We start from the raw sequence: 24,060 nt of genomic DNA, 5'->3' as shown, positions 1-24,060 counted from the left end.
AAAATCAGTCTTCTTTCCTTCTGACGTCACTAACACCGAACAGCTCCCTGTGTCTGCATCATCTGAAACATGTGAGTAGTCATCAGAAACACATCTATAAGCAACTCTTATAAAAAAAAAAGTATGAAGGTGTATGAAGGTGATTAACCAATGTTAGGTACGTTTTTGAGCTGTTAGTGGAGGCCCTGGGTCTAACCTGAACAGAGAGTTAGGGTTGATAAAAAAAAAAAGTCAAATGATGTCATGATTTTCACATTTACATTTCTTTTATTGTAAAGGTGATTTCTTAGAAAATAGTCACATGATACAGAGGCAAAGAAATAAAGAGGCCTGAAAACAGAAAAGAGTGAAGTCAAGAAAATATCTACAGAAAATAGAACTTTGGTGATGACATTCTTATTCAAACTGAAATAAAAACATAATCTGCTGTGTAATAATAAAGAAAAACGATCTTGCAGATCACTCTCATCATCGCAACACAATGAAAAGCGCAATAAAAACAACACAGGAAAATAAAGTGTGTTGTAACCAAGGCCCCAGTAACAGTCTACTGCAAGTTGAGCTGTCCTACAGTTTTAATACTGTAGAAACGTCTGCAATGTTTTCAACACAAACCTCTTCTGCAGCCAGAACTCTGCACCAGTGCAGCACAGCACATGTTTAAGACGTGACACTAGGCTCTGTCTGTTTGTGTTTTTTGGGAACCAACAAAGGCAGATACAGTCATTTAGCTATCTGTTTTAAGACAACATCTACGGCAGAGAAAGCATAAAGTCCAATCAAACAGAATTATCTATGCACATGCTAAATTAAGATCTTCTGACAGAGTGAGAGCTATCGCAGGTTTAATGCTACATCAGCTGAAACAACAGATAAACAGCAGTACAGTATATAAAGACTAATTTTAACAGTATAAAACATCTCCATTTAAATGTATCTGTTTATTAGGGAAAGTGTTTTTTAGTACTCATAGTAGTGTCGTAAGTGTTGGTTAGATAGTAGTTATACAGTACATCCATAAGTCTGTAAAGACTTCCTTTATGAGCATCTATGTCTTGCAAAAAAAAAAAGAGACAGATATCCTACATCTTCAGTGTTGTCTGTTTATATATTTTCTCACTTAAGTGACAGTTGGCAACTTAAAATATTCCATACAAGGGTCGGAAGGTAGTCCATTATTTTAAAATGATAAAGAACTTGGGGAGGGGCCTCTGGTGGTGCAGTGGTGTTTATACATGTGGTGCTCTGTTAAAGATAAAACTAACCAAAAGTATATAAAGTAGTTTAATTTGCTCCAGTACTTTTACTTTGACACTTACAAACATACATTTTGCTAGTAACTGCTCTCTACTTTCATTTTCTTGCCTTTTTTTTGAATAGCAATATTGCGTCTTTATTTGAGTAAAGGATCCAAATACTATAATCATGTCATGCACCATATACATCACAGCTGAAGAGAAAGATGGCAACATGATTGCCAGCAGTCTCAATCTGTGAGATGTACATATTGCTATTTAAGGAGCATATGGTATGTGTAGAGTACTGCAAGGATGACACTTTTTTGTCAGCCAAACCGTAAGTTCACATCGCCTTGGTTCCCTCGTCAAAAACCCAATGGGATTGTTCCATTGGATTTTGGAATATTGCAGAAAATAAGCTCTGTGGCAAACAAAACTTTATGATACTTTCTTGTTCAGCAAGATAATCTTCACAAACGAATTGCGTTTCTGACTTGTAAAGCATAAATGAAATTGCCAGAGTTAAAAGCTAATGTTAGGCTATAAACAACCTTCACTATGACTATGACTTAACATCTCCACCACGACGAGGCTGTAAAGTCGCGTTTGCTTGATGACGCTCTGTAGTCTCATTTAGCCACTTGTTAGCAACCGCCATTTTGAAGACGCCTAAAAGCTTAAAGTCTCACAAGCGGGGTATTTACTGACATATTTTATGTCGTAGAACAAAATGTGAAAGTCTCTTATGCTTGTGTTAACCACAGACCTTATTTCAGGCATCTAACCAAAAACCCATTCACTTCGAGATGAGGGACCCATAAGTGGAAAAAGCTAACTCATTTCTGGGATTTAGATCTCAGTCCTACACCACTCTATATAGCACCCCCCCCTGCACAGAGATGGTTATATAATGCATATACACCACTACACCTATGGGGGCATCCATCCTGCATGTCTGATTAAGTTGAAACATTTACATTGTTTTCATTTAGTTTATATTATAAACAGCAGCACGCTGCCATTTAGCATGAATAGGATCTGGCTAAAGATGATATGTTGATCCAGATATTACTGTAATAATGCTACTTCAAGGGCGGACTATAGCTATAACAATAGCATGGTATCATTAATGTTTGGAGAAGGCATCTTTGTGTCAGTACATACGATAAAAAGTAGACACATGCCTAAAACACCATAGGTTTCCATGGGTAGTTTTCTCAGACAATACAAGCAGATTTTGGTAAGAATTCTCAGGTAATCCCAGGATCTCAATGCTTTTTTATACCCCAGAGAACAAAACTATTGAAGAGACAAAAAAAAGTGTGCTGCACTGGCAAAGCCACTTTTCTTTTTTTTTTTTTTTTTTTGCAGGACACAGACACTACTCTCTAATACTTCCATTGTGGTCTAAAGGAAATGTCAGCCCTGTTAACTAAATGCCTACAATGGCTTCACTAAACAGCACATTATCACCTTATCATCTTTTCCTCCTCCCTCCTCCCCTCCTCTCTACTCAGCTAAACTCATCTCCTGTTTCCAAAGTGTCAAACTAGCCCATCATCTCACCCTCACCTCCCCCCTGTACACAAAAGGTCCCCCAACATCATCTTTATCAAATAAACCCATTCTGTCATGTATTTAACCTGCTGCTCCTCTCCTCTGTAGCTCAGTAGTGCCCCCTAGCAGGGATGAACGTTACAAGCACGGATCTCCTTCCGGTCTTTACAGCTGGCCATCAGAGTGGCTTTAGCTCTTTTCTTCACCATCATGAAACGTTCCTGGATCCCCCCTCCGCACGGTTTGGTACAGTCTGTCCAGCTGGTCCATGGCTGCATTCTGCAACCTGCTGCAAAAAACAACAGACAGTAGCATCTCAGGGAACCCACTGATATCAGCATGCTTGTCATAAAGGGGGTTAAATAACACTCCAAAGATAGGTTTAAGTTTTGGGAGGGAAGATGGGCAGAGCAGGGGTCCCTTGACCTCTCACTTGAATATATCTAAATAGGTTCTATGGGTATCCACAAGTCTCCCTTTTAAGGGAATGCCCGCTTCATGTTAGTCTCATGCAGTTTTGGGCAAATACCATGCTGTCCAGATGCTGTCCCCATAATAGCCATTTCATTTTGGTGAGACAATGGCCTCTAGTTTCCCGGCGTGGCGCAGGGTGGCGAACCCCGCGCAGAGCTAGTTTCGAGCAGCGCAACCTGAGGCACGCTCAGTTTGGTAGTTTGGCAGACCGAGGTGCGCCAAGATGGGTGTGGTCACCAAAACCTCACAGGCAGGTTTCCAGAATATCAGGCACATTAACAATGCAATAAATAGCCAAAAAAACACTATTCAATGCAACTATCTGCAATCAGCACATAAATGTATCTCTATATCGATTGTCCCGTCACATCTGATGTCAGATCAAAGGGGATTGGCACCGTTTGGCACGTTCGGCACGCGTAATGGAAATCTAACCTGATATGATTAACACAGCTGCAAACTAATGAGTTCACATCCCTCTCAGCCAACCACAAACAGCCACAGCATCAGATAAGGAGTATATATTCAGCATCTGTCATCTTAGAAAAGTCAAAAGAAAACAAACAGAGTGAGACTGCGAGAGAGAAAGAGAGAGCGCGCACGCACGAGAGAAACGCAACATTGATTTACAATTGTGGTGACCTCCTCCCTTCACTTCCTCGGTGTGCGAAACTAGAGGCCAACTTCTTTGAAACTTTATCTAGTGATCTGATCTAGTGATTTCTAGGATAATCACAGCCTAATGAAACTTTACAGCTACAACTTACAGACCTCAGGCATTCAGAAGATGGATGGCTTTTATAGATATATTGTCAATAAGGGGGGTTCTTGGCAGTTTCCATCAAATCTCTTTCCTTACAGAAATCTCCAAATGTCAAATTTTTTTGATACCAAATCACAGCATGCATTTTTCTGTGGTGATCCTCAAGGTCTTGGTGTCTTAATTTGGTATTTTGGAGGCATTTTTGACCCATTTTATCAATTTCCAACTCTGTGTAACAAATGGTATCAACCCACACATAATTGAGCATGGGAACAGCCATCATATAACTCCATCATGTTGTTCTTTCCCCTGTAAACTCTCAACTTTCAAAGTTTGAATCGGCGCCTAAACAAAAAGCAGTGGTAATTAGAGATTTAAGACTTGAAAAACTTGACACACAGTGCTAAACTGCATCTCAAATTGATCTTCAGGTTCCCAGCTTTCAGATGATGTATACCACTTCTATATGGAATATTCTTTTTACCTGCTATCTCCCTCTAAAGAGCCCCTGTCCCCTCTAAAAAGACAAAAATGGATGGAGTAAAGAGGTTCATTATAATGACAATATAATGGATTATTCCCACCAACCTGGCTGCTCCTCGACTGCTCCATCTCTTCCCTGTTTACCCCGTCTCCTTCTCTTTCCTCCTCCACCTCCCCTCTCCTCCTTTGTTTTTGTCCGGCACTTCCTGAGCTTGCATTTCTTCCTCTGGATGGTCTCAGGACAAGCGTTGCCCCCAAACTGTGGCTCCAGTTTGATCATACGGGTTCGAATGGTGTGTCCTTTACCGCAGGACTTGTTGCACTCGGACCACTCGGACCACTCAGAGACCATGCAGTCAACGGCTGGAAGGTTAAGAGGAGGCGAACAAGAGGAAACATCAGAAAAAGAACCAGTTAATGAGAGGCAGATATTTAAATGTCACAATGGTAGGCAAAGAATAAACATAAGCACAGGAAAAGATTTTGTGGCATATTTCTTCTATTGATTGATAAACTCAGAGTATCAGTCTGGGTTCAGTGCATGTTCCAGTTTTAATGTTTTCTCTGCCCTTCCCTCTAAGTGTCCATCAATTTCACTGAAAACTCAAGTGAACTCCTGTGAGATGGAGGGTTGATGAAGATATACAGTCAGTGGTGGAGAAAATATTCAGATCCTTAACTTAAGTTCGCACTGTTAACAGTGTTGACAAAAGAATGAAAGGTAGCATTACTTTGGGAAATTTCACTATGAATGGAAAGTAAAAAGAAAAAATAGAGCTGCAGATGCCAATTATTAAACAAAAAGCTAAGTGATGCACCTGAAAATGGGATAAATACAACAAGCAATAAATGTGAAACTGGACCTTATACTGTATGTATAGACGACATATGAAACAAAACCTGCCCAGCGCAGTGAGTACAGTCGTTCAAAGCTGCCTCTCTGGTTTCCCTCTCTCAGTTAGGAAAGAAACCAGCAGCTTTATACTTCAGGTACTTACGGCACTCGGGCAGCATGCACTTCTCTGTCTGCTCCAGCTCCTCAGTGCACCCTGCAGGATCAGACTTCAGCATCCTCTGGCGTGTTCGCAAGCCCCGCCCACACGTCACACTGCACTCACTCCAGTCAGACCAGGGTGACAGCATGCAGGGGATCGTATCTGCAAACAAGCACAAGTATACAAACACACATATTAGAGTTTGTGCTAAGTATCAGGTTAAACTCTCTGTACTTGAAGTAATAAAGGTTGAACCTGATTCATATCAGTGTTTATAGTATCTCTCATCAGTTTGCTTATTCATTACAGCAGACTAAATTGAACTGAGGATTAAACTGACAAACAAATGCCCATGAAAAAAGCGCAAATACTAAAATGCTATAGAGATGAAAGGAAATAAATGTTGCTTACGGCATTCTGGCATCATGCATTTCTCCACTTCAGCCACCTCGGTCTTACACATTGATCCGTCTATAGGAGGCATCTTCACCATGCGCTCACGTCTTCTCATACCCAGCCCACAGGTAACGCTGCAGGGGTCCCACTCAGCCCACTCAGTCACCACGCAGCTGCTGGGTGCTGCGGAGAAGGACAAAAAAACACAAGAATCAGTTGCTCTCTTTCAGAAAATGCTTATCATCATAATGATATTTCTTCTCCATTTTCACATCAGAGAATCAATCATATTAAAGGAGTTATTTTTCACCATATCAAGTCTCAAATCATGAGACAAAACTTTGCCTCAAAATGTAGATAGCTACATGAAAATGTGGTTAAAATTACAGCAGCTTTTATCAGACGTGCGCCCATGTCATGTTATTGGAGTAACTAACCGAACAGTGCTTGATAAATTCAGTTTTAGCAGCTTTTATAGCCAACCAGCTTACAAAATCACCAATCCAGAACCTGTCAAAGTATTTTTCAGATTATTGTATGAAATAAACATTGTACAAATATTTTTTCAAATGATTTATTCTGAATTTCATGCATTTTCTTTAACTGTAAATCATGCTTAACATTACTTTTACTGTTTAGTTTTATTCATTTCCATTTATTACTCTGACATTGATTCTGTATTTCATGTCTTGCTTTTGCTTTTGGAACTTGTGCTCTAGAGAGGCAATACATAAATAGTACATAATAGTATACAAATAGTCAGTGGTGCAACCAAGCAGGGCAGTTGCTTGCCCTCTGGCAAAAATGATTAGACACTGATATTAGTGTCTATAAGAGGTTGTGATGCGCTCATTTTATAAGCTAGCGCAAAGGCAGGTATCTTGTGACAACATAGGACATCCATTGGTGCCAGCCAAGGTGTCCCTTGAACTCTCACCTCAAGATATCTGAATGAAAATGGGTTCTATGGGTACCCACAAGTCTCCCCTAAACTTGAGAGGGCTTGTTCAAAGGAAAGGTTTTGTTTTTTAAAATGTATCCCCTTAAATTAAAGCTGTATATTTGTCTGGTTAAGGAAAAGGGCAACCAGTGTATTTGAAAAACAATGAATTCCAACATGTATAGATACATAACACATTAAAACAAGATAGTTGTGGAACTCAAAATGTTAACTGTACCAGCATTAGTCAGTGCACATCAGATAATTAGTAATATTAAGTGTAAAATAAGAAACTAAAGTGTATCAGTATGCAATTCATTAACTCCCCATATTGACATAGTTTTCAAGTAGTTTAACAGCATAATCAAATTTCTGAATTTAAGTTATGGATTTTGGTTTTGGTGTGCCACCCCAAGATTTTCAGTGGCCACATCTGGCCTCCCCTATGAACAATTTCTGACGGCACCCATTTAAATAGTGAAGAAGTAAATAGTTACTTCACTCAAATAAAAGTATAAATACTGCAACGTAAAATATACTCCATCACAAGTAAAAGTCCTACATTCATTTTTGTACTCAACTAAAAGCAGCATTTGAGTGTTATACCTGGAGCAAATTTTTACTACTTTATACTGTACATTGCTGGGTAGTTCAGAAACCGATCAGAAACCGATCATATGCTTTCCAGGTATAAAATAAAAAGGCCAAACTAGTAGCTGTGAAGAAATGTGGTAGAGTAGCAGCATAAGGTTAACATCAAATGGAAATACTAGAGTACAAGTAACTCAAAATTGTCCTTTAGTACAGTACTTTACTGGAATAAATGCACTTAGTTACTTTCCAACACTGGTGATGCAGTATATGGTCTTGAAATTTGAATACAGGAAAAGACTGTTTGAATTCTAGTCTTAAGGAAATATTAATTTTATGAACTTAAAGTCAGTATTGGCATACTAGGCACACCATCAGCGCACATGAACATTTTTATAACATACGGCCACTGCTTGCAAACCAAAAAAGCTTCAGATAAAAGTGAGTAGTTATTTAGACAAATTAAAAATGTACTTCCCCTCTTTTGCCTGTAGAGGTGAACACAACTAATTTATGGAAGTGCAGTACAAGTCATGAGAGAGTTTGATTTATATGGAAAAAATGATTTTCAAGGCACTGTTGATTTGGCTAAATCCTGGAAGAGAATTTCATTTAGAACATTTGAAAATTCAATAAGGATTTGTGTAATTAGTTCATTTGAAAGTCTTCACAGAAACGTACAAATAGTCACAAATGCACACAGTAATAATGTTAGGAGAGACTCACAGCATTCATCGTTGACAACACACTTCTCTGTCTCCTCAGTCTGGAGCTGGCAAAGCGAGCCGTCCTCAGGATACTGTTTGACATATCGCTCTCTAGACCTCATCCCCATCCCACAGGACACACTGCAGGCTGACCAGCTGATCCACTCCGACATCATGCACGTTGATGGCTCTGTCCACCGGAAAAAGAAAAAGCAAGTAGCAACAGACGCTACTAGAAGAACATCCAAACATTTCATCTTTTTTTCCTTTCTCTTTGTGAGGTTATCGTTAGAAAATGGTCTCATCATTTGCAGGTGCAGTGGCCTTGCTGCTTTTCCTCATTGTAACCATTAGATAAGTAGTTCCACTGCCGGAGTAGAGAGTAATATAAATAAGCAAGTTTTGGTCAAATTTTGAATGCCAATGTAAAAGGTTCAGTGTCAGGAGCACTGTGAAAACACACAACACTTCAGGGCCCTTTACATTCCGGTGTTATTAATACATGATAGTGTATAAAGATAATGAAAAGACAGGTGTTGCAGTCCAGTTGCCAAATGAAAATGTAAGTTTAATACATTTCTGCAAACCACAGATAGGTTACATTTGTTTTTTTTATATATATCATATCTACGTTTTGAAAGTGACATAGCATATGAGCTGACTTTGTTACTGGGAGGTGGAGAGGATGGTGGAAGGCATATCACCTAAGCGAGAACTCAGCCAGTCTGCAAACAACAAAACAGTTTTATTTTTCTTCATCACTGTGTTACCAGTGTTTTTTTAGGAACCAAATGTGGGTGTTTGGTAGTGACTTTTCGCTGTTTTTTCCACAGGGATAAAGTGGCTGTTTTTTACCGAGACATTGCTGCATTTACAGCCAGATTAGTGCAACAACAAGCGGTTGTTTTATACCAAAACATACATGCCTTCTCTAACTGTGACTGTCCCACCAAAACCATTTTTTAAGCCCAAACACAAACTTTTCGTAAAAATAAACAAGTGGGCGTATTGTTTTGACGTATCCGCTGCATAATAACATAGAAATGTAATGTATCCGTGGTTTGCAGAGACGTACAATGCCAACATTTTTTCTGGTGATTAGATTGGTTGTTGTCTCCAAAACAATATGTTCTTAAAAATGTTGCCTTTTGTCAGCAGTGCAACATGTGAAGAGTTTCAAAGAAGAGACAAAGAGATCATGGAGGTCAGAGTTGAGAGTTGGTTACAGAAAAGCACCTCTGTGCTGACAAAGATTCGGGATTTGCCTGAAAAGTAGTTATTTTTTTATGAAGAGGGCTCCAAACTTAGTCTGTTGACTTGTAAGTACCCAGTGGAAGCCATGATAACATCAGGAAGAATTTGCTATAAGCAAAGTTTAAAGGAGAATGTGTAATGTTGACAATGCCAGTCGCATATACTAACAAACAAACAATGACTGACAAGTTATCACTGTGAATGTTTAAAGCTGTTCTTTACCAATATGGAGAGGAGAGGTTTAAACCCTCGCTCAGCCTGCAGGTCGCAGCAGTGTTTTAATATTTCTATGGTAAAATATGGCAGGGAGAAGTTTTGATTATTTAAACAGCTGTGCTTTAGAGCTCTGATTGAGGTTGGCTATGTTTTATCAGAGGGCCAACCACAATTATAGGTTTTAAAATTCAGTCTGTGACTGTGTAACTCTAGCCTGGTGTATTTCATATTTATTGTGGCTTCACTCATCACTGAACTCTTGTCCATAGTGAGTGGATTATGGTACTGGACATATGATGTTTTCACTAAATGTCAAGCAAAGTGTGGTGTTGAGTGTCTAGCTGAGAAATACTTTGACCTGTCAGCAGGAGACGCCACCAACCAGTGCTACAGCTACAGTCTCCCACAGAGTGCAAATGTGCAATGGAGGTCAAAAAATAACTTAATCATGAATGAATAAATACATAAATGAATAAATAAATTAATACATAAAGAGTTCTGAGTTATATAAAAATGCTGAAATAAATAGAAAAATAAACAATTTAATTAAAAATGGAATAATTAAATAATGTTCATAATTCAATGGGACATTTTTTTAAATGTATTTCCACATTTTCATATATCTGCATGCATTGGTTTGGAATTTCTACACCTCTACTTTTATTTTTCTTTATTCCTAAATTATTCCTATTCATTTTTTCCTGTTTATTATTACTTATTCCTATATTTATTGATCTCTGTATTTCTGTATCTGTGTGGTAATTAGGTGGGTGGCCATAGCCTCACTCTAAAGCAGGATAATAAATACGTAAACAAACAAATACAAAAAAAACTTAAATAAATATAAATTGGTTTTATTTCATGCATTGAAATTTTAACAAACAAACCTTACCTAAACCTCACAGCACAAATAAACAGCCTGGTTCAAAAAACAATTTTGGTCTCTCAAGTTACTTTTCCCATTCATTAGAGCTGTACCTGGGGTAAATGTTTCTATAACTAACCCATCTGAAGTTTATTAAGACTTTAAGCTACATATTATTAAGGGCGTGGATGCTGTGAGTGGCAGGCTGTGTGTGAGGCGTCACCAATCTATATGTCATATCGCCCCTTCGCTCCTCCACAGCACCAACCTCTCGTCCAAATATGGTGGCTACGAACATTATTTTCATACTGTCTGTGGAGGACACCCATGGGATAAGGATGACTTAGAAACTCCAAACGAAAAGGAACTACACAGCTATAACAGTAGCTGCTATAGTACAAAGACAGTACCCTCCTAAAAGACAACCAATCTACAGCCAGGATGGAACCAGGGACCTTCAGATCTTCAGTCTAATACTCTTTGAACTGAGCTATTTCAGCTTTGGTAACATACTGAAGTCAAAACTTCAGCAAGCAATTGGCTTGAAAGGAATACTTGAACCCAGGTCCTCTGGTCACAGGACACACTCCCTACCCACCACACCAGAATTCTCTCTAACAGCTACTTGTATTTCAGTCTTTTATGTCATCTCAAAGTTGAAGGTGCCATTTTCAATAAGTTCTTCCTCCGAAACTGCTTCAACTCTCTTTTAATAAGGCAAGTAGCCTGAGGGACGGTCCTATTCACAGCATGGGCCTGAGGGAGTGAAAGTCAATATGTATGACCCTGGCTTGTATCAGCTGAAAAGTGAACTGCAGCTTCTCTGGCTTAACAAGGCTCCACTCTGGTGTATTTTATCACGATTAGCCAGCATGGCACTTCAAGATCTCCCTATTCTTCATATACAGAAAGTCACTACACAGTACAAGTCTAACTGCCCTTTACTGCCGTCTTCTTCAAACAACCTCTCCTGAATAAAGCCCAGGTGCAGATAGTACATTTAAAGTGAGCCAGGAAGAGGCGATTATGCGAGAACAGACCTGTAAATAAAATTATATTGAGAAATGATAGATTTTCCTTTGACTCACAACACTTGACTCAGTAACACTCTCTGCCTTCCAACAATCTGAGAACTGCATTGCTTACCGCCTGTGGCCTAATAAAGCAGAACTAAGTGAATCATTAATAAAAGATACAGGTATCTCCAGCTCTGGACGAGGCCTCCAGAGAGCCAAAGTGTTTCCCAGGAATATAAATCATCCTGGGCATCGGCCCTCGTCCTGCCCCGGCATGAACCCCACAATTATCAATCTCCTGCCGCACGCTAACGGAGCACTAAATGAAAACAAAGGAGGGGTGCTCAGTAACAAAAAGCTATCTGTGTTGCTGTCTGATGTATGGATACGAAAAGCAGTGACGGGTGGGGGCGTGTGTGTGTGCATGTGCGTGTGCGTGTGCGTGTGTGTGTGCGTGTGTGTGTGTAAGAAAACCCTTCAGCCTTGAACAGTCTGAGCTTCACTCGTCCAATGGCTGGTAGACATCCTGAGAACAAGAGGAGAAGAGTGAGGAAGGGGAAGACAGATGCTGACTGCGCTGCCTCTCAGCATTTGTTCCAAACTGACAACTTCACTGGAAATTGGACAAAAGCAACCTTCTGTGGTTTTGTGCGTATGTATGTGTTTGCTGTGGGATTGTGGGCAGTTACTTGCAGGAATAGGGCGTCAAACTGACAACTTAGACAGAAATCCAAAAAAGAAAAAAAAAATTTCTCCTTTGACAACAGCAAAGAATTAGAATTACGGCAAACCAGTCAAGTTGCAGTTACAGTTTACATCCATGTCTGTATGGACTCATGTAGCCATGGCGGCTGACATGCTTCAAAAATGGATGTTGCTACAAAGAAGCTACAAATTAAAAAAAAAAAATGGATGCTTCACACACCGTCAATCCGGCAGCATAGAAGATCTATACAATCACAGCAGTTTCAAGATGCACACCCAAGATAGTGTCACCAATTCAATATCTGACCACGTCTCCCCTTCTGTTCCTGAGTTATGGCATGCAATGATAAGCAGAAACATAGTATTGAACTTTGAAAATCTGAATATAAAATACCATCACTTCATCATCTTATTCCACTATAGATTTGTGTGAAATTGAAAACATGTTTTGTGAGGTCAGTGACCTTTGACTACCAAATACTAAAAAGTTTATCATTGAGTCCAAGTAGATGTTTGTGCCAATTTTGAGGAAATTTCCTCAAGGCTTCTTGAAATTTCACATTCTTAAGTATCAGAAGGACAGAAGGTCAAGGTGACCCTGACCTTTGACCACCAAAATTTAATCAGCTTATTGTTGGGACGTTTGTGCCAAATATGAAGAAACTCCCTCTATGTCTTCTTTAGATATCGCGTTTACAATAATGAAATGGGGCTGTGGGCAGTGGTTAGCATTGCTTAGCACAGCAAGAGGCTCCTGGTTCAAACCCAGGGTGGGGGAGCCCTTCTGTGCGCAGTTTGCACGTTCTAGCCATGTCAGCGTGGGTTTTTTCCAGGTACTCCGGCTTCCTTCCTGTGATAGTCTGGCAACCTCTCCAGGGGTGTACCCCTTCTCTCACCCAATGACAGCTGGGATAGGGTCCAACAGGATAAGCAGTTATGGAATGAATAATGAAATGGATGCAAGATCACAGTGACCTTGACCTTTGACCACCAACATCAAATTATATCAATCTTGAGTCCTACTTGACATCTGTGCCAAATTAAAAGAAATTACTCAAGGCTTTCTTCATATATTGCATTCAGGACAATGGGATGGATGGACAGATGGACAACCCGAAAACATATTGTCTCTGGCCTTGGCTATTGCCAGCATGAAGGCAAAAAAAATTTGAGAAAAAGAGAAAGGTTGGCTGTCATCAGCTTTGACCTGTGACTTCTTGCTTTGTTAATGTGTTTGTGTCTTTGCATCTCTCTGCATAATAACCATGTTCCTGAACTTACACAATCTGTTACTCTTGTTGTCTTTAATACACTGACAACAAGAGCATGGTGCATTGATTTCTTCTAGTCAAAGGTAAATACAATCAAATCCTGGTTTAAGCATCCTGGAAGCAGGAGAACGCTAAGCATTAACAGCTGATCCACATAATCTTATGTTGCAGTGAAGTAATTAGGGTATCCAGTCACCAGTGTTTACATTCTGTGATGAGGGATTTACACTATTTTGTGACATATCCTCTTGATGCGGCCATATCAACTTCAGATGTGCCCTCTCATTGTTTTTAAAAGCCAGCATCTGCTTTAACAGTCGGCTCCTGGCTCCAGATTTCTTTATAATCACAGAGCTGCCACCCATTTTTTTCTGTTTTACCTCTACACTCTATGATCCTTTGCAACAATAACCACAATAGTTACACAATTATGTCTCCGGATAAAATCATTCCACTGGGCTGTGAAATATAAATGAGGCAGCAGCTTTGTGTTTTCACAACATATTCCATCAGTTTAAGCCAAAATGAAGCATCCACACTCACTGAGTCTGTTTCAGTCAGAATGAGATAATACCTGAGCTTTAATCTGCTTATTATTTTGAGGGTTCACTGATCACCCCTCTTGTTGATAGGAAATGAACGTCCCAGCACTGAAAGGATTAAAGCAAAGGAAATGCGATCTTTGTTTTTTGATGCTTATTTGTGTGATGAAGTGCTGCAGAAGACAATGATATCAGTGTTTTTATATTTACGTAATAACATTAACATTTTTGACTGTTTAGGAGATAAAAATTACATAGTTTATCATATATTTCTTAAAGAGTTCAACAAGTTCAGAAATGCACCCTGAAACACAGTGCATGTTCTTGTTAATGTATATGTGCATGGCATGTCCACATAGAAAGTTGGATGGGTCTGTATTCTGTATACTATTGAGAACAAGACAACAGGGGTTCAGTATGTGTACCAGAAATTACAATCAGTGGTGCAACATTTTTCAATTTAGAGCAGTATTTGGCACAAATTTGGCACAAATGTCCACTCAATGATGAATTAAATAGCCTTAACTGTTTAAAATAAATGAATAGCTTTGGACACAGGGAGGATCAGGCAGAGGATCAAAGTCTGATAATTAAAAGATATAGATAAATATTTATGGGCCTATTGTATGAAACACAATAAGCAAATACTGAGGTTAGCACAACAAATGGAATGGCATGCGATCAAGTCACTATGACGAGCGCATAATACACAAGAGCTGGAGGACCCACCTGCTGGTTACTGGTGTGCTGGTCAGCTACAGCAGCACCGGAGGGAGACTTATGCATAAGAACGGGACTGTGTGCCGGCGTTTTTCTGCAGTTGTAGGGGATGTGAATGGAAACACATCCAACATACACTAACATCACTTTTATATGCAGATCACAAAAAGCAGACATGGTCATACGAATGGAAACACTGGACATGATAATGCATATGATCACCAGCACCCTTCTATAAGGTAGGGTAAATAACATATAAAAGCACGGCGTTACAAGCCGACAACAATTCTTTTTCTGGGGAGTTGGGCTTTGGCTTAGTATTTTATGTTATGATCTCAGACTGGCCGGGTATGGGCCTCAAACGCAAACGGGTTGGTTTGGTTTGGGTTGTAATTTTTTCAGCCTGTTGAGAACTCTACCCCTAATGTCCTCAAATTCTTAAAATGCCCCTGCGTACACCATACCTGTTAGGGGCTGCTGCCCCTGGCCTCCTGTCATTTTGCAAGAGTTGTCCCCTAGGCAAAGTATCCCTGAGCATCCCTGCTCTACAGCCATGCGAGTGGCTCTGTGAGGCTTTACTTGACACATTGGTGCTTTAAGCTAAATGCTGACATGCTCACAACAGCACATTTGGCAAACTGGTAACAATATTTACTGTGTAAGGATGTTAGCAATTGCTTATTAGTATGTGCAACAAATACATAAAATAAATAACTTAGGCCATTGGAAATGACAAACCAAAGTATTTGATCAATTGACACACGCATTATTACAATCCATACTGTTTAAAACATGAATGTCTGCACTAAATGTCATAGCATGTTCAATTGTAAGTCAGTCTGCTCTGGACCAAAATGTGGAACAGGCTGCTGACGCCCTCCCCAGACCACAACCGTTAGTGTTACTCATAAAACACATTTCCACTATGTTTTGCAGTATGTTCCATTAAGTATTTCTGCTGTTGTTCAAAGCAGCTATCAGTCATTTTGGAAGCCGCTGAACTAATATTTAACATCTGCTTGTAAGAAAATGGCATGCTCCAGGTTTTCATGAGTGTTAATGCTCTTTAGTGAGATAATGTTTCTCTTTCTGGCCCTGTTCAGAGGGAATTAAAGAGCAGTTACATTCAGCGTAATGAGGGAAATAAAGAATTATCTGCTCTCCTACTTTGGCTGTGTTACTGGAAGTGCTTAGACACAGCCAAATGAATGGTATTTATTGGTGGAAAACTGGCTGTGAGTGCTTGTTCTCTTCCAAATCCTCCATTATTATCTCCATGAATCTATGAATGAACCTCATCCCAGTACAAGTACAGATGACCACTTACACGCAGCAAGTACAGTGGAGTGCCCTGCTCAAGGACCTCCCTACTTACATTTTCCCAGTAGGTACAGGGATTCATGGCTATGGTCCCCCACTCTCAAACCTAACTTCTCATAAGGTCACTTTACTGTATCTGTGTGTTTTTACCCTCCAAACTGCATCCCGGTCCCATGCAGGGCTGGAAATCTTGAGTGTGGGGACATGGCACGCTGAGGTCCAGCTGGGCTTTCAGCATTCTCTGTCTCATCCTGCGGCCTTTTTCACATGTAGCGCTGCTACAGGCTGACCAGGGGGACCAGCCTGAGTAGATACACGTCTCTGGTGTGTCATCTAAGAGAGAAACACACAGGATGTTTAGTGAACGCTGGAGATAAAAAAATAATTAAAATTACCACCTAGCAGTTGTATGCCTCCATGAGCCAGTCAAGTTGCAGTTAACCATTTACATTTTTCCGTTTGTGAAAACACTGATCCTTCACTCACAATTATTCAGTATCTGACCAAATGTCTCAACTTCGTTGCCTGAGATATTATATTGAACAATGGCCAGAAAAGTGTTTTGCCGAACATTATGATGTCACAGTGAAGTTGACCTTTGATGTTTGGATATAAAATGTCCACACTTTTATTCTATCCTGTCTGACATCCATGTGCAAATTTGTCATAATTAACATATGAATTCTTGAATTATGGCCAAAAACATGTTTTGTGAGGTCAGAGTGACCTTGACCTTTGAACACCAAAATCTAATCAGTTCAATATTGAGTCCAATTTGACATTTGTTCTAAATTTGACAAAATTCCCTCAAGGTGTTCTTGAGATATCACGCTCATGAAAAAGACATGGATACAGGGTCACATTGACCTTGACCTTTAAAATCTAATCGGTTCACTGTTAAGTCCAAGAGGACGTTTGAGAAATTTTAGGAAACTCCCTCAAGGAGTTCTTTATTTTCTCCATGAGAATGAGACAGATGCAAGGTCACAGTAACCTTTATCTTTGACCTTCAAAATTGAATCACTTTATCATTAAGTCCAAGTAAATGTTTGTGCCAAATTTGATGAAATTCTCTCAATTCTTGACATATCGTGTTCACAAGAATGAGACTGATGCAAGGTCATAGTAACCTTGACCTTCAAAATGTAATTGGATTATTGTCCATGTGAATGTTTGCGCCAAATTTTAACAAATGTGAAAACACAAATGTGTGAAAAAAGGTGTTTTTGACATATCACGTTCACAGAATGCAACAGATGAGGTGACAGTCACCTTGACCTTTGACCTACGACTACCAAAATCTAAGCAATTCATTGTTGAGTCCAAGTGGACTTTATGCCAAATTTTAAGAAATTCCCTCAAGATGTTTTTGAGATATTGGGTTCAGAGAATGGCATGAATGGATGTCAGGACCTTTATGCAAATGCACAGAAGGACAACCTGAAAACATAATTCCTCCGGCCACAGCTATCTCCAGTGCAGAGGCATAAAAAAGAGGAATTTTAATATTTTTGTTGAAATCTTCTGCTCAGTGGTTGACTGGTATTACATGGTCATTGTTTACTCGTTAAATTTGCTTACAGAACTTCCTTTTGCATTTCATTTCACTGCAGCAGCTTTGTCACAGTAAGAGGAGGGGGGAAAGACAGGGGATGGGGCTGACATTGATTATTTAACATAGTATCCAAAGGTGATTACTGCAGGAACTGGACCACAAGAGACCACCGACTGACATCTGAGGGGGAGAGGAAGGATAGAGTTGGAGAGAAAGAGAAGAGTGTGATTTGTGAATGTCTCGCCCAATTATCAGTGGTAGCAGAGCTACAAGAAGTAGCAGGGGTACTGGCTTCAATTAAAAATGCTCTCTTGGGGTTCAGAGAGGCAGAGAAAATGAGAGGAGAGGCAAGAGAGAATATACCGTCAGGCCTCAGGGACAAACCTGAGTGGGTCCAATTCTCTAGGATAACTTGTAATGACAGAGGAGAATGAGGGAACAAAGGAGCTAGAGTCGCAGAGAGGAAGGTGAAAGGAGAGTTGGGCTGATGTGTAAGTGAAAGCAGTGAATCTCTAGGCGGACCAAGGGGACCAGCCTTGTCTCCGTAGTGTCATCTCACACAGAGACAAGGGGAAACGGGAGAAAGAGAGGACAGGTAGAGTACGACAGGAGGAAAAAGGTGGGTGGAAAGAAGCAAATGGTCTATAACTGACTGAGGAAGACATTTATTAGGCGGCAGGAGACTCTTGTTAAGAATTGTCATCAACTATAAGGCTGCAGCACTGATCCCTAGAGGGCCGGGTTATACTCGAAAATAACTAACTTGTGCAGTGTATTGTCTGACCATGTTTAAAATCTAAAGTGCTTATAACCCTTCTGAACAATCACACTTGAAAGCAGGGTAAAGCCAGCCATCACAGGGAGGTGGAACATAATATTGGAACACAATTTCATCCATGCATTTATGAGTGTTGCAGTGAAATAAATAACTGTTTAACAAATGAAAAAAAAGGGAAGGTGAAGTTGGAGTAATCGTTGTGAATTTGTTGTTGCTGTTTGTATCTACATAGGGAGCGGTTCCTTGTCCATATAGATTGCCATGTTTCACCGTCATGTACCTACAGTAGCTCAGAACAGACAAACCAAACACTAGCTCTAGATTGGGCAATTTGTGTTTTAACGTTTTCAGGATGGCCACTGTAGTTTTACATGCTTAGCACATTGGAGAAGTTTCAGTTGGTTTCAACCTCACCGCTAGATGCCACTCAATCTCAGAACCCATTGGCTTTTGTCTGACGGCAATAAGGCCTCTTGGGGCGAGGGCCAATATTTCGGGCTGATCCTGTGTAGCCAGTGGATATCCAGGCCAAGACTTCATCTTCCATGCACAATTTCTTTTTTGAAGCTAAATCCTTGTCAGTCTGTAGCCGACGGGTCCCAAGACTGCATTTAGTCCAATGAGTTCTTCTTCTCCACATGGACTGTTTACTTGCTGATACTTCTGATACCAAAATCTTGTCCAATAGTCTACAGTTCCTGCATAAAGAATCTCTTTATAGACATTACATGCCACTAAATCCTACACACCAGACTTTTAATATACTACTATTTTCCTTTGCTAAATAAGTTTTGGGGAAACCATGCATGCTGCCTAGATTATGCTCACTGACAGTGGTTTATTTCAATCCAGGAATTGTGGCATTATTTATCTGCACAGAAGTCATGTGGAGGAGGTAGGATAAGCATTGAAAAAGTCAACATGTTCTGTCTTATGCCTATTTCACCAAGGCCACAGTCTTTTTCTAACCTCAAGGGAATAGATAAGTATGAAGCTAAAGCCAGGGGGTAAGCTTAGCTTAGCATAAAAACTGGAAGTAACAGCTTGCCTGACTGTCAAAAGGTAAAAAATATTATACTATCTCATCCATACACAAAAAGACAACAAGTGATTTTAAAGGACTTATGTGCTGCATCTGTCTCTTGGCAAATAGTGGTTGGGCTTAGTAAATTCCTGGACCTTACTGTGATGGCAGGACACTAGGAAGTCTTTGCCCCCAGCAAAAATAGAAAGAGAACAAGAAGAAGAAGGTATATTTTTATTAATCTCTTGCAGTGAGATAAAGTGGCCACACAGTAGAATTCTATCCATCACATGATGCCATGCAGTGCAAAAATACTTTTCCCCATAGACTTACTTGGCAAAAGAGATGTCTGTAAATCAGTGTATTTTTTTTGTAATCACAATCCCCGCAAAATGACTTGTTTCACTATCAGAATTTGATCCATTCGGTCTCATTATATTATGAAAGTCTAGAGTGGCCATATCACTGAATTATTTTTATCTCCACTCAAGTTAGCAGAGCGCTAAATCAGAAGTGGCTGGCTCGTCCAGTGGAAGTCTCTAGTGCACTTGCTCTATGGGCCACACAGTGCACAGTGCGGAAGCAGTGCTGATCCGGGTAATTTCATACATGGCAGTTGAATTTTTTTTGGCTTCATGCGTCACTGAGAAACTTTCTAAGGAATAATCAGGGTCCTGCTTCCAATGCTGTATCCAGTTCTCTCTATACATCCATGCTTGAACCAGCAAACCTCCAATTCCCAAGCCAGATCCCCACACATTGAGCTAGCACGTAAGAAACAACAGCCAACATTTTAATTGATGCGTTTTGGAGTTGCTGGCATTCTTTCAAATTGGGGGCTACCCAGGCTAGCTCCTTTTTCCTGCTTTCTATTTTTATATAATTTCAGCAAATTGCCTCCTGGCTTGACAAACATGAGAGGTGGAGTCAATTTTGTCATTTAACTCAAAATTACTTTAATGTAAAATAAATAAACAAATACAATTACACATTTTTCCCAAAATGTTTAACTACTCCTTTAACCAAGTGCTTTGACTAAATTGTAGGGAAACTAATAAAATACAATGACAGTGAACATTTTGCAGATGCATATGTCCTTGTTATGTTTATAAAACTCAAACCGAGTAGAATTACTTTTCTCACAACATCTATCTGCTAATACAAATTAGTTGTTTATGAATGCAATTTTTAGGTGGCAAGGATAAAAATATCCTAATTGTTTTTGTTTTGTTGTGGTCCCCATCAGCAAACAAATATCACAGCAAAAATGTCAGAGAGAATTTGAGAAAGAGGGAGAGAAGTAGACATTCACTTTGGTTATTTATGACATTACAGATAAAACTGTAAGGTGGCAGTCGCAAAACAGATTTCATATGCAGTACTGCTGAAACATCATTGTCCAGAGTGACAGGATCTGTGATGCATCACAGAATATAAATTATGTTTGATAGGGACAGGACTTGCTCTGCAGCAGTCTGTTGCCCACCCTCTCACAGCAGGGTGGAGACAGAGCCCTGCCAGATGTGAGATCTGACTACCTGACCTGAGCCCATCTGAGACTGCGTAAACCAGTTGTGTCTATAATGAGCTATGTGTGTGTCCTTGGGCATCATGAGACACTGAATCCACACAGTTTATGCTCAGTCTGTAAGTTGGAAGTTAAAGTGGATGTTTTGTAAACACAGTGAACTGAAAAGTTCAAAGAACACAAAGGAATGCAATATCATGTTATGACAGGGTTTGAATAATTACTTAATCACTAAATTAAGCCCTTTAGTTAATCCATTATTTTTTATTTGGGGTCTTTCCCTTAACAACTGTAATCAAGAAAGTGTGTGTACAGTACACACATCTCTGTACATGGTATCTTTGTGGGGACCTTCACTGGCCTAAAACATACATTAGCCCCTTACCCTAACCTTAACCATTAAAACTAAATGTCTATCTCCAATTCTCACCCTAACCCTCACCTAAACTCAATTCTTTACCTTGGTCAAGTCTAAACCTTCCTGTCCTCACTGTCCAAAAAGGTCCTCACTCTGCTGGTTAAAAACCTCTTTTGGTGCTCACTATGTAGCAAGTACAAGTATAAGTGTGTGTGTGTGTGTGTGGGTGTGTTTACTGTACCTTCCTCCTTCTCCTCCTGTCCAATATCAGCTACGATGTCATCTATGGTGTCTGGGACCACATTACACTGCTCCCCCTGCACACACAAGGAAAGCTATTATAACAATGTTATCTTGTACAGACCACCATTTGCTGTGTGTGTGATAACAGTATTTCATGAGTCGTGTGTGTTGTGTGAACATAGCTCCAGCAGGGATGAACAATTTGAGAAAAATATCTACTGTAAATACAGTTTCTCTGGCCAATATCATGACTGAATTGGCTAGAATGCTACCAAAAAGTAGGCTACTGAATTCTTGGTCCATCTCTATCTGTCTACTTAACCACCTTCTTGCGAGTCTGATTGGTCTCTTAGTAGTCTTTCTGTGGCAACATGGTTGTACATGTCTGAAAATTTTGTAAAAAGCCAGAATGTGGCATTTTTGTGTGGATTTTTTTTTATATCGAGAAATAGTCTATATAAATGCATACCCACTTTTAGACATTACATTCTACCTTTCTAGCGATGCGTTCCACCACCAGTCTGGCTACAGGTGTAATTGCCCCTCCCTCTGGATCGTAAAATGGGCTTTGGGGGTGGTCCAAACTGGTCAAGGGTCGGATCTTCTCCTGAGGAATGGTGGGCTTGTTCGGTGACTGAAAGAAGCCCAAATGAGAGAGTAAATGAACAAATTCGATAAAAAGTTTAGCATTCAAAGGTTCAACCTGCTGTAATCAGTATTGGATCAAATGACTGTGTCATGTGAAAGGTTTTGCTTGTGCTAACAATCCACAATCAACTGACTCTGCAATTCCCCTCAGCTTTAAAGAGCATTTTAGCACCTTTTAGACCATTGTTTTTGGATTTACAGTCTGCAACTTTACAGTATTGTTTCAGTTTAGATGCCTTTACATAGCGGGATTGTGAGAAATAAACAACACAAAAATGTGAAATATTTGCCTGCAAATATTTCAGAACTATTCATGCCAGCAGCAAGTTCATTTGCGACAACTACTGGGATCCTTTTGACCCAGAGCAGCGTCTGGCAGTCTGTCTGAGGTAAGGTGTTGTATACTCTAAGCTACTGTCAGCTATTTAGTTGTGTTTCCTTTTGACAAAATGCTCTGAGTGAATGTGAGTTCCCTCTGGTGAACAATGTTTATGTCTAGGGGTTTTATTGTGAAAGGTAAGAATAAAAGAAGTGGATCTGGTAAGCGCTGCCTTTGTCAAGGCTGAAAGGAGCAATAAAGTTTGCCATCTTGGTTTGGACGATGGAGCCTCCATGTTGTTGTTTATGGGTGCAACATGACTGATTATACGCAGTGCTCAGTACATTAAGACAAAAACAACACTTTGAAAAAATATATTGACGAGCAAGTTAGCATGTTGCATATAGCACTTCACTGGCATGAAAAAAAAACCCTGGCGTTTAAAGGCCTTTACAGCTCTCATCAACGCTGTTTTCCCAGTAACTGTGGGCAGCTGTTTTAGCAAACAAGCTCTATAAACTGACTTTATACTGCATGCCCAGCACCAAACGACAGAAAGAGGAAGTTAGCAGAGCATGTAGCTGAGGGAGAGATATTTCCCACTAGAGACCACAACAAAGCTAAAAAAATGAGTATTGCACTTGCATTCATCAAGTGGACACAAACACAGCTCCAAACGAATGCTAATGTTGCTCCATGTTTGCTTGATGTGTAGGAAACCCACTTTTTAGCAGCTGTCATAACAGATTTATATGGTAAAGTGATAATATGTCAAAGCCGTGTTTACACCTGGTTGCCTTGCCCTCAGGTGGCCAGAAAAAAACCCCACTAATACAGCTTCAAATATCTTATATATGAAAGAGATGATGCATCTGGAACACTCTGAGCCCCAGGTGACCCTCCTGGAAAAAAAGCTATTTCTTAGCAAAGTAAGTCAATATAAGGGTGGACATGAATTTAACACTTAGCAGAAGTTAGACCTGTTGCACTGAACATGTTGGGAACATGGGAACATATCTGAACATCAACATTTTTAGCACTACAAGGACCTTTAAGTTTTTGCAGGTAGCACGATTGGCATTCAACTGTAGGAGAGAGACGTGGGGCTGACTCATGAGAGCAGTGCCAGGTAAGTTGATTAGCACAGCTGGTGCTGGTGGTCTAATCATGCTCTCACTTTAAATGCAGCAGCATGCTGGACCTCAGAGGACTTCTGCACACCAGAGACAGACAGACAGACAGGCTGTCAGAGTTTGTTTGCTGTATGACTGAGAATATTGTTTGCTGAACTGTGTCGAAGGTTTTGGAGCACCTGCAACTCATGCACTGGAGAATCCCAGCAACCAGAGGCACGAGGTAAAGAGTTGTGTATTTGTACTAAAAGCATGTGTGAGCAGTCAGAATTTTTTTTGAGTCGACTGTTGTGCAGCTGTTTTGTGTTGAGGAAACTCACAGTGGGAGTGGCCACCCTGATACAATTGTTTGTCTCCCCAAAGCCCCCAACCAACCCCCCCCCCCCTAAAATAATTGACCTATGGCTAAGCCACGCCCCCC

The 24,060-nt window shown here is 40.1% G+C and overlaps 1 protein-coding gene across 1 annotated transcript in view; it reads right to left on the bottom strand.

The window, feature by feature from the left end:
- Positions 1-244: 244 nt before the first annotated feature.
- LOC126408047 (spondin-1-like) overlaps positions 245-24,060 on the bottom strand; it is a 139,500-nt gene continuing 115,684 nt past the window's right edge. The window contains exons 9-16 of the mRNA XM_050073402.1: positions 22,033-22,173; positions 21,538-21,613; positions 16,204-16,386; positions 8,164-8,334; positions 5,922-6,089; positions 5,514-5,672; positions 4,621-4,878; positions 245-3,084 (exon numbers count right to left, since the gene is read on the bottom strand). Coding sequence (XP_049929359.1) covers positions 2,918-3,084; positions 4,621-4,878; positions 5,514-5,672; positions 5,922-6,089; positions 8,164-8,334; positions 16,204-16,386; positions 21,538-21,613; positions 22,033-22,173 — 1,323 coding nt within the window. The 3' untranslated portion in view covers positions 245-2,917. The remainder of the gene's footprint in view (positions 3,085-4,620; positions 4,879-5,513; positions 5,673-5,921; positions 6,090-8,163; positions 8,335-16,203; positions 16,387-21,537; positions 21,614-22,032; positions 22,174-24,060) is intronic.

This window comes from Epinephelus moara, chromosome 20 (assembly GCF_006386435.1).
Source record: "Epinephelus moara isolate mb chromosome 20, YSFRI_EMoa_1.0, whole genome shotgun sequence".
Lineage (NCBI taxonomy): Eukaryota > Metazoa > Chordata > Actinopteri > Perciformes > Serranidae > Epinephelus > Epinephelus moara.
The sequence above is the reverse complement of the archived record's forward strand: the minus strand, read 5'-3'. Positions and strand labels throughout refer to the sequence as shown.